Source organism: Octopus sinensis, linkage group LG2 (genome assembly GCF_006345805.1).
Source record: "Octopus sinensis linkage group LG2, ASM634580v1, whole genome shotgun sequence".
Taxonomy (NCBI): domain Eukaryota; kingdom Metazoa; phylum Mollusca; class Cephalopoda; order Octopoda; family Octopodidae; genus Octopus; species Octopus sinensis.
This window is the reverse complement of record NC_042998.1, coordinates 197,734,538-197,747,037: the sequence shown is the minus strand read 5'-3', so window position 1 is coordinate 197,747,037 and position 12,500 is coordinate 197,734,538. Positions and strand designations below refer to the sequence as shown.

General features: G+C 36.6%; 2 protein-coding genes and 1 long non-coding RNA gene across 5 annotated transcripts in view; 2 read left to right on the top strand and 1 right to left on the bottom strand.

Moving 5' to 3' along the window:
- Window positions 1-1,871, top strand: part of LOC118762179 — a 2,532-nt gene extending 661 nt beyond the window's left edge. Inside the window, exons 2-3 of the long non-coding RNA XR_004997959.1 lie at window positions 91-597; window positions 914-1,871. This is a non-coding gene — a long non-coding RNA (uncharacterized LOC118762179). The remainder of the gene's footprint in view (window positions 1-90; window positions 598-913) is intronic.
- Window positions 1-12,500, bottom strand: part of LOC115224191 (chitotriosidase-1) — a 192,298-nt gene that overhangs the window by 94,367 nt on the left and 85,431 nt on the right. The window lies entirely within an intron of this gene.
- The window catches only part of LOC115224175, a 104,244-nt gene continuing 102,482 nt past the window's right edge, over window positions 10,739-12,500 (top strand). For both annotated transcript variants that reach the window (XM_029794946.2, XM_036500673.1), the window contains exon 1: window positions 10,739-11,424. In XM_029794946.2, the coding sequence (XP_029650806.1) occupies window positions 11,299-11,424 (126 nt within the window). In that variant the 5' untranslated portion in view covers window positions 10,739-11,298. The remainder of the gene's footprint in view (window positions 11,425-12,500) is intronic.

Sequence of the window (12,500 nt, the reverse complement as noted above, 5' to 3'; positions counted from 1 at the left end):
ATACACATGCATGTATGTATATGTATATAATTTATACTAATTGTTGTTTAACAAGTTTCTAATCCGGATTCCTCTCTCATTTCTTTTCAGTTAGAATTGGAGGCCCTCCGACTTATGTGTGATAATAAAACGAAAAGATGCTGAGTAAAATCACTCTCCATCAAGATGGCTTCTGAAGAAAAAAAAACGGAAAATATCGGATGAAAATAGGGACATTCCAAGAACGTTGGGAAGACAGCTACTTTGTGATCCAGAATCAAGCACGTGCAAGTGGGAAATGCCAGATTCATGTCTTACTTGCCTGCGCAGACAATTGCCATTCCCAAAGAGTACAATATCAAGCGGCGATATAGTTCACAGCATAAAGACTTTGAGAAGTTCGAAGGCAAATTAAGACATGATAAACTTCGTTAACTGAAGTCATCTCTATCACAACAGAGACATGTTTTCAACAAAGTGCACAAATCGTCAAAAGATGTTGTAAAAGCCAGCTTTGTAGTCAGTCAAATTATTACAAAGACATCCCACCCATTTACTGAAGGTCAATTCGTGAAAGACTGTTTGGTGAACGTTGCCCAAATTGTCTGTCCAGAAAAAGTAAAAACAATTGCAGCGTGGAAGGTGTTTGTAAGCCATTTAAGAAACACACAAAAACCGTTAGATTCACTTCAACATTTAAATTTAATTTGTCAAAATATTTTCGTCGCTTTGAGACCGCGACCTGTTCACTGACAAAACTGTGATGCAGCAGAAGTTTTGTCAGTGAACAGGTCGCGATCTCAAAGCGACGAAAATATTTTGACAAATTAAATTTAAATGTTGAAGTGAATCTAATGGTTTTTGTGTGTTTCTTAAATGGCTTATAAACACCTTCCACGCTGCAATTGTTTTCGTTCCAGCACACGATCAAAAGTAAAAATCTTTTTTCTGAAATTAGTCTTTCTGCTAACACAGTAGCTCGACGAATTACAGAAATGTTACCCAGTGTGGAGAAGCAGTTAATTTCATTATCTCAAAATTTTGATACGTTCTCCCTTGCACTTGATGAGAGTACTAGTATGTGTGACGCTGCAGTTTGTGCAATTTTCGTTCGTGGCATTGACAAAGACCTCAAAGAGACCGAAGAACCTTTTGACTTAATCCCTCTGAAAGACACAACAACAAGAAGAGATGTTTTTAAAGCGTTGGAAAGTTCCGTTGAAGGTGCTAGTTTTAAATGGAAGAAGCTTGTGTCCGTAGCAATTGATGGAGCACCTGCGTTGTGTTCTGAAAACTGTGGCAGCGTGATTGGTTTAGTTAATGCAAAGCAAACTGAACTTGGTCGTTAACCTATTGTTCCTGTTCATTGCCCGATTCATCAAGAGCCCCTCGGTGGAAAAGCAGTGAAGCGATGAAATATCATGGATGTCGTGGTCAGAATCGTAAATACCATCAGAGCACGCAGTTTGAATCATCGCCAATTCAAGACCTTCCTGGAGCAAATGCATAGTGCTTTATCACTCTGGGGCACACTGGCTAATTCGGGATAATGTTTTGGAGAGATTCTTTGCGCTTAGGCGAAGAAGTAGGTGTGTTCATGCTACGAAACAAACAGATGTTCCAGAATTGGCTGATGATTTTTGTACATGTTTGGCTTTCCTGAATACACTCAATTTGAAACTGCAAGGAGAGTCAAACATGATTATGCAAATGAGTAACAACATCACTGCTTTCAAAATGAGACTAAGTCTGTGCGAGAAACAATTACTACTAAAAAAGCTTTGACTGTTTCCATCGCTGAAAACGTTGAATTCAGTGGACTGTGATGCATTACAGGAGTGTGTGGAATTTATCAACAAACTACCGAGGGAATTTGACAGACAATTCAAAGAGAGTACATTCTTTATATATATATATATATAATATATATATATATATATATATATATAATATATATATATATATATATAATATATATATATATACATATATATATATATGTATGTATATATGTATGTATGTATTATATGTATTATATGCCATAAATATGTCAACCCTCATTGACATCAGTTGTTGAGAAATAAATATCCTGCCTTTGGTTGAGAATCGAATTCTGGCGTCTTGATTTTTAATCTATTATTATGGAAATAACGGGAAACAGCATCAGATATAGCTTTTCTTTGAAAGAGTTCCAGGCACACGCAGAAAGAATTTTGTGGCCCTTTAAGACTCCCACCGGCATGAGGTGTGGCCCTCGAGTCATTTGAGTTGGAGATCCCTGCGTTAGATGTATCAATTTACATCTGATGATACGTTTTGCTTGTTCATTTAAATGTTTGTAGGAAAATCTAATCTTGAGTTCCACAAATGTTTTAGCCTTTGCATGAAACCGAACTTCTAGGGTCAAATTGGATATGTATTTCATAAAAGCACTTGAGATCGTAAGTCCATTGTATACAATGATTGGAGTCACGATTGGGTCGAAGGAGACATGCGTTTAGACATGATGATTTTGTCAATTCACAGATATTTGTATTCGTTTTTCAAATTAGACAATGATCTTCTTTAAAAGATTCGACAAAGATTTGTCAAAATGAAATTTAAAGTTGTTCACAGCTTGGGTAATCTTTCTTTTTGGGTTGTTTATAATTCTACAATTGTATTTAAACGTACATATTGAGCGGTGTTTGTCTTTTTCGGGAACTGTTTTGAAACGTTACTTGACTTATTTCGTTGCGTATCGTTACAACGCAATATTTACTCAAATATGTTAAGATGTATGTTTCGGGAATACCGTATAAGTAAACAATTAAGGGCCATTTAAAGTCACTATGATTCTACATTCATCAAAAAAAATTTCAAGAGATTTAACAATTCCACATGACTTAAGCTTGAGGAGGATACAAATATGCCAAACTCTGTCAAATATTTTCGATATGTCAAAGGCGACAATATTCACTTCTCCAGAATTATGTAAATCGAAGCAGAACTGTTTGCTTATCGCAATCGGAAAATCAGCCAATGAAGGTGAGATATGAAAACGTTGCTGTTTCTCAACAGCAGACTGAGTTATTCAGAGTACAAGGCAAGAGCCTGATGGATCAAACACTGAAAGACCTTGCTAACATACAGGAGAAAGACTAGTTATGTGGTAGGCACGATAATCAGAACGTTAGCTTGTGTTGTTTGGAAACAGGAATACTAAAGGTCGATTTCCAATAGACTTCAAAGAAGGCGTAGCTCAGCATTTGTTGAAGGGTGTAGACAGAACAAAAGACAGTTCAGAAGAGCACTTTTACAAAACTATAAAAGAAATATTATCAAGCCCGGAAGCCATAAAATTACCAGAAATTACCATCGTCGCAGAATTAGAGGTTTTACGCCAGTCAAATAAAAGGACATTACAACGAGACTAGAATAATTAGAAAAGAACTGAAGGAGAAATCCTGATTTATTATTAGAAGTCAATATTTACCATTATTCAATACGTAAGAAGTGACGAGAATCCAGTTCCAGAGAAGCAAATTACAACTTGATCCCCTTCATAGGCTGAGTTTTAGTGTCTGCAAGGACCTTCTTACAGCGATTAGTAATTTTTTTTTATTATAACCAATGAGGAAGGACATTATTTTCCGAACAGCTGTTTCGACAATAAAGATGGAGAAAGTGGTTCTTATGAGTAATAGCAGAGGCATAACAAGGCAAAGAACCAAGGAGAGGAATGAGACTTAACTATGTGTGTGGAAGCACTCCGTCGGTTACGACGATGAGGATTCCGGTTGATCCGACCAACGGAACAGCCTGCTCGTGAAATTAACGTGTAAGTGGCTGAGCACTCCACAGACACGTGTACCCTTAACGTAGTTCTCGGGGATATTCAGCGTGACACAGAGAGTGACAAGGCCGGCCCCTTGAAATACAGGTACAACAGAAACAGGAAGTAAGAGTGAGAGAAAGTTGTGGTGAAAGAGTACAGCAAGGATCACCACCATCCCCTGCCGGAGCCTCGTGGAGCTTTTAGGTGTTTTCGCTCAATAAACACTCACAACGCCCGGTCTGGGAATCGAAACCGCGATCCTACGACCGCGAGTCCGCTGCCCTAACCACTGGGCCATTGCGCCTCCACATAAGAAGAATCAACCTTAATACTGCATTAGTATTTTATTCAGTGGCTCTGAAAACATGAAAGGCAAAGTTCAAGTTAGATAGGGTTTCAACTCAGAGGGCTGAGACCTGGAACAAATACCAGAAGAAATCATATCCAACATTCTTAAAACACGACCAGCTCAATTTCACAGTGAATGTAGGTTATGTCAAGTTAGTCTACAACATTCTGTCTCATTTAAAATTTCACCAAACTCTCAAGAGAAGAAACGGTTGGCTTCAAGTATTGAAAAAAGAAAAAAAAAGAAATTGTGGTAGAAAACAAAAGAATAAATATATTTGTTTACAGTATATACATTGCACGAGACAGTCAGACAGACAAACAGACAGACAGATAGACAGATAGATAGATAGATAGATAGATAGATAGATAGATAGATAGATAGATAGATAGATAGATAGATAGATAGATAGATAGATAGACAGACAGATAGATAGATAGATATGTTTCTTTATTAGCCACACAGGGCTGCACACAGACAGAACAAATTACAAGGTAGAGCTTTTCTTTTGGGGGTAAAAAAGAGGGGGTTGGTTTTCGATCAAAAGGGATCGTAAAAGGAAAGAAAGAGGACAAAAAAGGGGAGGATTTTTTTTAAAAAGGGGGGGGGGAAGAAAAGGGGAGAGGAAAAAAAGTTGATCAATAGGGATCGTTATCACAGAAATGTCAATATGAAGTGTAAAGGGGAGGACAGGTGAGGTTTACCCGTGGAAAGAAAAGCCTACGGAAAAGACCACGGTAACCTCGGTCAATGAAGTCACATGTTATATTTCTTTTTTTTTTTTTGCAAATAAGCAACTCTCTGTATTAATTTTTACGGTTCATAGAATCATAGTCAAGGTGGCTTCGTCATTCATACGTGCCATCCTTGCTACATTCACCCATCTTTTTTTTAAACATTCACTAAGATAGATATGTATATATAGATAGATAGATAGATAGATAGATAGATAGATAGATAGATAGATAGATAGATAGATAGATAGATAGATAGATAGATAGATAGATAGATAGATAGGTAGAGAGATAGATAGATAGATATTCTTTTACTTCCGTTTACTTGTTTCAGTCATTTGACTGCGGCCATGCTGAAGCACTGCCTTAAAAGGTTTTCATCGAACAAATCGACCCCCGGAACTTATTCTTTTGAAGCCTAGTACTTATTCTATCAGCCTCTTTTACTGAAACGCTAGATTACAGGGACATCAGCACACCAAAATCAGTTGTCAAGCAATGGTGGGGGCACAAACACAGATACAAAGGCGCACAATATATATATATAGTTGGTGCACAATATATATATATAGTTGGTGCACAATATATATATATAGTTGGTGCACAATATATATATAGTTGGTGCACAATATATATATATAGTTGGTGCACAATATATATATATAGTTGGTGCATAATTATTGTGGCTTTTTTTCAACAAATTTTATTCAACAAAAGCAATAACTTGTAACAAAAAGATCTTTAAATGATTATTCCGGAGCATGTTCACCATCTACTCCAATTACTGCTTCACATTTGCTTGGCAGATGGTCGGACTGTCATTTAAAGGTGTTTTTATTAAATGTTGTTATTATTTTTGTTGAATAAAATTTGTTTAAAAAAAAAGCTGCAATAATTATGCAACAGCCCAATAAATGTCCAAGCAAGGTGTATACCGCAGTCTACTCTTCAGGTCAAGGATGTTTTTAATAAATGAAAGTTTACATTGTCGCAAGGTTTTACATGTTAACACATGGAAGATTCAATCAGAATGTGATTGCAACAATGTAAACTTTCATTTAACCAAGATACCCTTCGCCTGAAGAGTACCCTACAGTATACACCTCGCTTGAATATTTACCACTTCCGATGTTCCGCTTGCTATGAAAAATATGTAGGCCAGGTCTTATCTACTGCATTCCTTAACTCTCGTATATATATATATATTATATATATTATATTATATATATATATATATTATATATATATATATATACGTATAAAATAAAAAATAAAAAATAAAAATGTAAAATATATAACTATCTATCAGGAGAATATATATATATATATATATATATATATATATAGAGAGAGAGAGAGAGAGAGAGAGAGAGAGGGAGAGAGAGAGAGAGAGGGGGGGTTAAGAGACGGAACCACCTTCAAGCAACTCAAACAACATTGAACGACATTATCTATGATAGAGATATATAAAATAACTTTTATCAAAATTAATATCTACAATCACTATTCTGAATCATATACTAAGTTAAATTATTTAGACAACGCGCGTTTCATGACAATATGTCTATCGGTATTTCTGAAGATCTCGAAATTCAATACCATATCAATCCGACTACACTACCAAACTATTTACATAGTTTTATATAACCCAGACCTGAATATATCTATCGGTATTTCTATTTCAGAAATACCGATAGACATATTGTCATGAAACGCGCGTTGTCTAAATAATTTAATTTAATATATGACTCAGAATAGTAATTGTAGATATTAATTTTGATAAAAGTTAATCTTATATACCTCTATCATAGATAATGTCGTTCAATGTTGTTTGAGTAGATTGAAGGTAGTTCTGTCTCTTAAACCTATTATATATATATATGTATGTAATACAGCGAGAAATTCATTTTAGTAGCACTAAATCACTAAATTGAATTTCTCTCTCCCGTGGACTCGGAAATCACTTCCTTAAAAATAATAATAAAAATATTAATAATAATAATATAATAATATAATAATAATAATAATATAATAATAATAATAATAATAATATAATAATAATAATAATAATAATATAATAAATGCCCTGATGCAGTACCAGGCAGTGGCTCTCATGGCTTCTGATCTTAACTGATTGGAAGTGTTATCATGTACATTGTTTTGTCTTGGTATAAAAGATGGGCTACAGCAAATATTCTGCTCAATACCACAGATTTGCTTGTCAGTTGTTTGACATTAACCAGTTGAGCATGTCCCTTAGTGGCTGACGATATGTGCATCTCTGATCACGAGCAGAAGTAGTGGGGGAGCATCATAGCCATGTGTTGAGAGGGATTCTTTGGGGTTTGAATAATTCACCTCTGGAAACATGGGTGGTTCTTTCAACATCCTTAAACAACACTTATTCAAGGACCTTTTGAGTGGGATGGGCTACTCAACCTGAAGAAAATTCTTACTGGGCCCCACCTACAAGGTCATGTGCTATTTATCTTGATATGAGATCACCATGTCGCGCACATATGGTTGTGATGCATGTGCCTGGTGTACCTTTATCAGACGGGTAGTCATGATGGGTATGCTGGGCTTCGTATATTTTACCCCAGTGTCACTTTGATGGCATGCACTGCTCTCTCACTCAATAATAATAATAATAATAATATAATAATAATAATAATAATAATAATAATAATAATAATATAATAATAATAATATATATATATGTTTAGTAGGCATCCGTCAATCTCGAGAAACCATGGATCTGCGCCTGAAGAAATTGTGTCAGCTGCTGATGGCGGTGCAGCGTCTTCTGCAGCTGTAGAGGCCCACACGAGATTAGCAGTCACGTATACAGCGGCTGCATTTGAAGGAGCTCTCTACCGGCGCCACTGGTTTTCCTTCCGTCGAGTGCGCTTTTCTTTGGTGGCGGGTTCCTGTTTCTCTTCTCTTCGCTTCATCCCTTTTCGCAGTATTTTGATCTTCAGCGTGGGCGATCATTTGCGACTTCCTCCTATCCCAGGACGTTCAGATCAAACGATTTTACATCTCTCTTGCAGACGACCTTGAAGTGAAGATGAGGTCGTTCTCATGCTCTTGTGCAGGTGACCAGTTCCCCACTCAGGAGGTCTTTGGGGATCCTCCTGTCCGGTATGCGATGTACATGACCGAGCCAGCGAAGACGGTGCTGCTAGAGCAGCGTGAGTATACTGGGTATCTAGGTGCAGTTGAGAATTTCGGCTTTGGTGATGCGGTCGATCCACTTGATATCCACGATGCGTCTCAAATTACGAAGGTGGAAGACGTTGAACCGCCACTCCTATCTGGAGTAGAGGCTCCACGTTTCACTGTCATGAAGTAGCGTACTAAGGAAGCCCGCCTTATAGACAGCAATCTTGGTGCTTGCAGCCAGTTTTCTGTTTTCCCAGACTCTCTTTGTGAGCCTGGAAAATGTGGAGGATGCTTGTCCAATTCACCTGTTGATCTCAGGGTCTAAGGAGAGGTCGTCAGCTATGGTAAAGCCGAGGTAGGTGATGGACTACTTCCAGCTTGTAGTTGTTGACGATGATGGAGGAAGTGCTTGACGCTTTGGTCCAGTACGTTGGTCTTCTTCAGACTGATAGTCAGGCTGAATTCCAGACAGGCCTTTGAGATTTTGTCCACGATCTACTGCATTTTCTCCTCAGAGTGTGCTGTCAGTGCTGCGTCGTCAGCAAACAGCATTTCCCTGATGAGTACCTGACGCACCTTGGATTTTGCTTCAGCCTCGACACACTATACCAGTGGTTCTCAAACTTACTTTGCTCACGGCGCACCGTACAAGAAGTCCAAATATTTAGGTACACTTTGTACATAAGTTCTAAATTTATTCAAAAGGAGTTTTATACATATTAGTATAGCATAAACTATAAATTAATAGAGAGATGATTAAAAATGCAGAAACTTGCATGTACATACTCTTTATCTTTATATATAAAAGTGAGGTTGTGTGTCTGTCTCCTACGATTTAGATTCCTAACTACTCCCACATTTTGCGGTGCAGTTTAACCAAAACTGGGTATCTTATAGTCGTGATTCATATCGAGCCCTTCTGGGTATTAGCGCGCGTCTACGATAAGTCTACGATTTTTAAAAAAATTACCATCATTTTTTCCCATTTTTAATGCATTTTTTGCTAATATATAAGGGACGTAACTCTCTAAAATGCTTATATAGTTATTTCCCTTACAAACCCGAGCAACGCCGGGCGATACTGCTAGTTCAATATATGAAGCAAAGTTATCAATGAGAAACATGCGGTTGATGTTTTTTGGAAAGGTTGTCAATATTGGAACGTATTTGAGAAAGACAAACCTTCATTTCTTCTTAGATGCAACTGTGCCTCTCTCTTTTTTTTAGATTTGATGTTATTGAGGGTTGAAAATTCCCAACTCACATAAATACGATGTGGAAAATTGCATTGAAGTACAGCCGCAATACGTGAGGACGTATTAAAAGATTTTGTTCAACATCGTATATTTTGGTTCAATAGTTTATTTTTCACTCTTATTATTGAAATGAAAACTGCTGGGGCTACGACAGAAAAACAAACTGAAACATGGTCGTGCACCGAATATGTCCATAAGACGTCAGTTTCGAGGATAGATTAATGCTAATTTAGTTCTTATCCTTATGAAATTTCAGATTCAAAATTGAATGATACAACCACTTCTCGTTCATAGTTTAGAACTTTGTATAAACCTTTTTGCTATTTTGACATTTATATATGAACTTTCTAGCGAATTTCGGTTTGTATTTTTCATATTTTGAAATATAATCTTACTTTTTCGAGACACACCTAATTACATCTTGCAGTGAACCAGTGCGCGCAGCGTACGGCTTCGAAACCACTGCACTATAAAGTTTACCGTCTGATTTGGTGTGAAGGTACACACCATCAGTCGATGTGACAAATGCGTGTTTCAACCTGACTGCGAAGAAGTCATATATATATATATATATCTGTATATTATATATATAACACATAATGATATATACATATATATATATACACATACATACATGCATACATTATATATATATATATATATATATATATATATGTATGTATGTATCAAATATGTATGTGTATGTATGTATGTATCTATGTGCGCACACATATAATGTAAATATATAAATAAAATAAATTAAATGTATACATCTATACATGCCATATACATGTATATGTATATATATATATATATATATATATATTATATATATATATATATATATATATACGCATATATATATATCACGTTCTTGGCATTCTTGGCATATTTCTGTGTGGTGTATATATATATGTTTATATTCATTTTTTTATATATTTACATATTTTCACGTGTGCACACACAACACAACGCAGAGACGCACATACATTACATACATACATACATACATACATACATAATACATAAGCATACATACATACATACATACATACATACATACATACATACATACATACATACATTTATACAAACGTACATATATATATATTTGCATATAGAAGCGGTGTGTGTGTGTGCGCGTGTGCTTGTATACATATACGAATGTATTATATAAATAAATACGCACATTAAAACAAACATCAACCGTCACTCAAATATCCCAAAAATCCCCATTTCTCTCTCCCTCTCTCTCACTCTCTCTCTCTCTCTCCCTCTCTCTCTCCCTCTCTCTTTCTCTCTCTCTCTCACTTTCGTACGCAGACACACACGCATGCATGCATAATCCTGTACATACACACAGATACACTCACACATGTACACCTACTGTGTATACGTGTGTGTTTGACCATGTATGAATGTGTTTCGTATATGTTTAACCAGAATACGAATGAAATTACCCACAGTTCAATGTTTTATGAAATTCTATAAATACTTTTGTTATTTGAGGTTTCTCTAGCTGAAAAAAAAAAAACTCTTAGTAAGTAAATAATTTCTTTAAATCATTTAACAGAATTACAGACAGATTCCATTCCTATTTTGGTATCGATTTAAACAGGAACTCTCACTCAAGTCTTGGAATCAATTTTTTATTATGCTGAATATTTCCAACTAAATATAGTTTTCTGTCGAATTTTGCTCGACTTTGATTTGAAGCAACCAAAAATTAATTTACCAATATCAAGTGATACTTATTATCAACACCAGTAACAGGAATATTTTTACCAATTCTTTCGTATACAAGAAGGTCATAAACCAAACTACATAAATTATATATCTTCGTTGATGCTATTATTGTTACTGCAGCAGTTAATTGTTGGTGTTCTACCTGTTAAGTTATGATCCTTTAGTGGTCAACAATCTATAAACCAAACCTAAACTTCTAGGTACTGGAATCGTTATTATCTCAAGAACTACAAGAGCTTCATAAATTGAAACATGTCGTTTGGAATCGTGCTGTTGTTTGTGACTGTTGTGTCCAGTTTGGTGACCGCAGCTCCCCTGAACAAGGAAGTACCGTTTAATCTGAGTTCAGTGAATCAAATGAATTTTGACTTCAGTAAGGTAAGCATCTTTAACTATAAGTTCTATCGCTACTTTCATATGTTGGTAACTTGGGGAAGACTATAGCACCCCACCACCGGCACCATTACTCTCTACTTAAAAGTACTTTCTCGGACGTACCTTTATCAGGGTCGGCTCTGTTGTAAAGCATTCGGTAAGAATTTACAGTCACTTCGCATCGCATAAACACCTTCTGCTCTTGCCAAGATACCCAAAAATAAAACTAAACCACCCGGCAATTTATCTCTCCTCTTCTCTAACGTCTGTGGACTCCGGTCCAACCGAGACCACACACACGACTTTATTACTAATACAAACAACATATTTTATTATCCGAGAAACAAATCTTCTTTCAGCTTTTATCTGCAAACTATCTCTATTGTCCTCGCTACACACTTGACTCAAACTAAACTCCGAAAGTATCTGTGTATGCATAGATGTTGCTGTTCCCGCCGCTCACCTCTCTTGACACAGAATTCTAGTTACTCTAGTTCAAAATCTCTCTTCATCATCATCATTGTTCGACCGTGGTCGAGACAATGGAATTTACTATGCTACGCCAGACTTCACGGTCCATCATAGCATTACGGAGGTCCTGTTGCTGGATGCCTGTATCCCTGGAGATTACATCAGGGTAGGAGAAAAATTGCCTCATCCACTGATCTCCGAATTCCTCCGACCACCACACTTACTGTACCTCTTCTTGCATCGATGATTTCGATTATATTCCAACTTTTTTTGAAATTATTTTCTTGGTGACATTAATATTCACAATCGTTTATACAGCTCCCATTCATCTCATTCTGATGCAGTAATCTTCAACACTTCTACATCGCTTTATTTTTTTGTTTTTACGATTCGCTTAATGGATGGATGGATGGATGGATGGATGGATGGATGGATGGATGGATGGGTGGACGGATGGATGGGTGGATGGGTGGATGGGTGGACGGATGGATGGGTGGATGGATGGATGGATGGGTGGATGGGTGGACGGATGGATGGGTGGATGGATGGGTGGACGGATGGATGGATGGATGGATGGATGGATGGATTGATGGATGGGTGGATGGGTG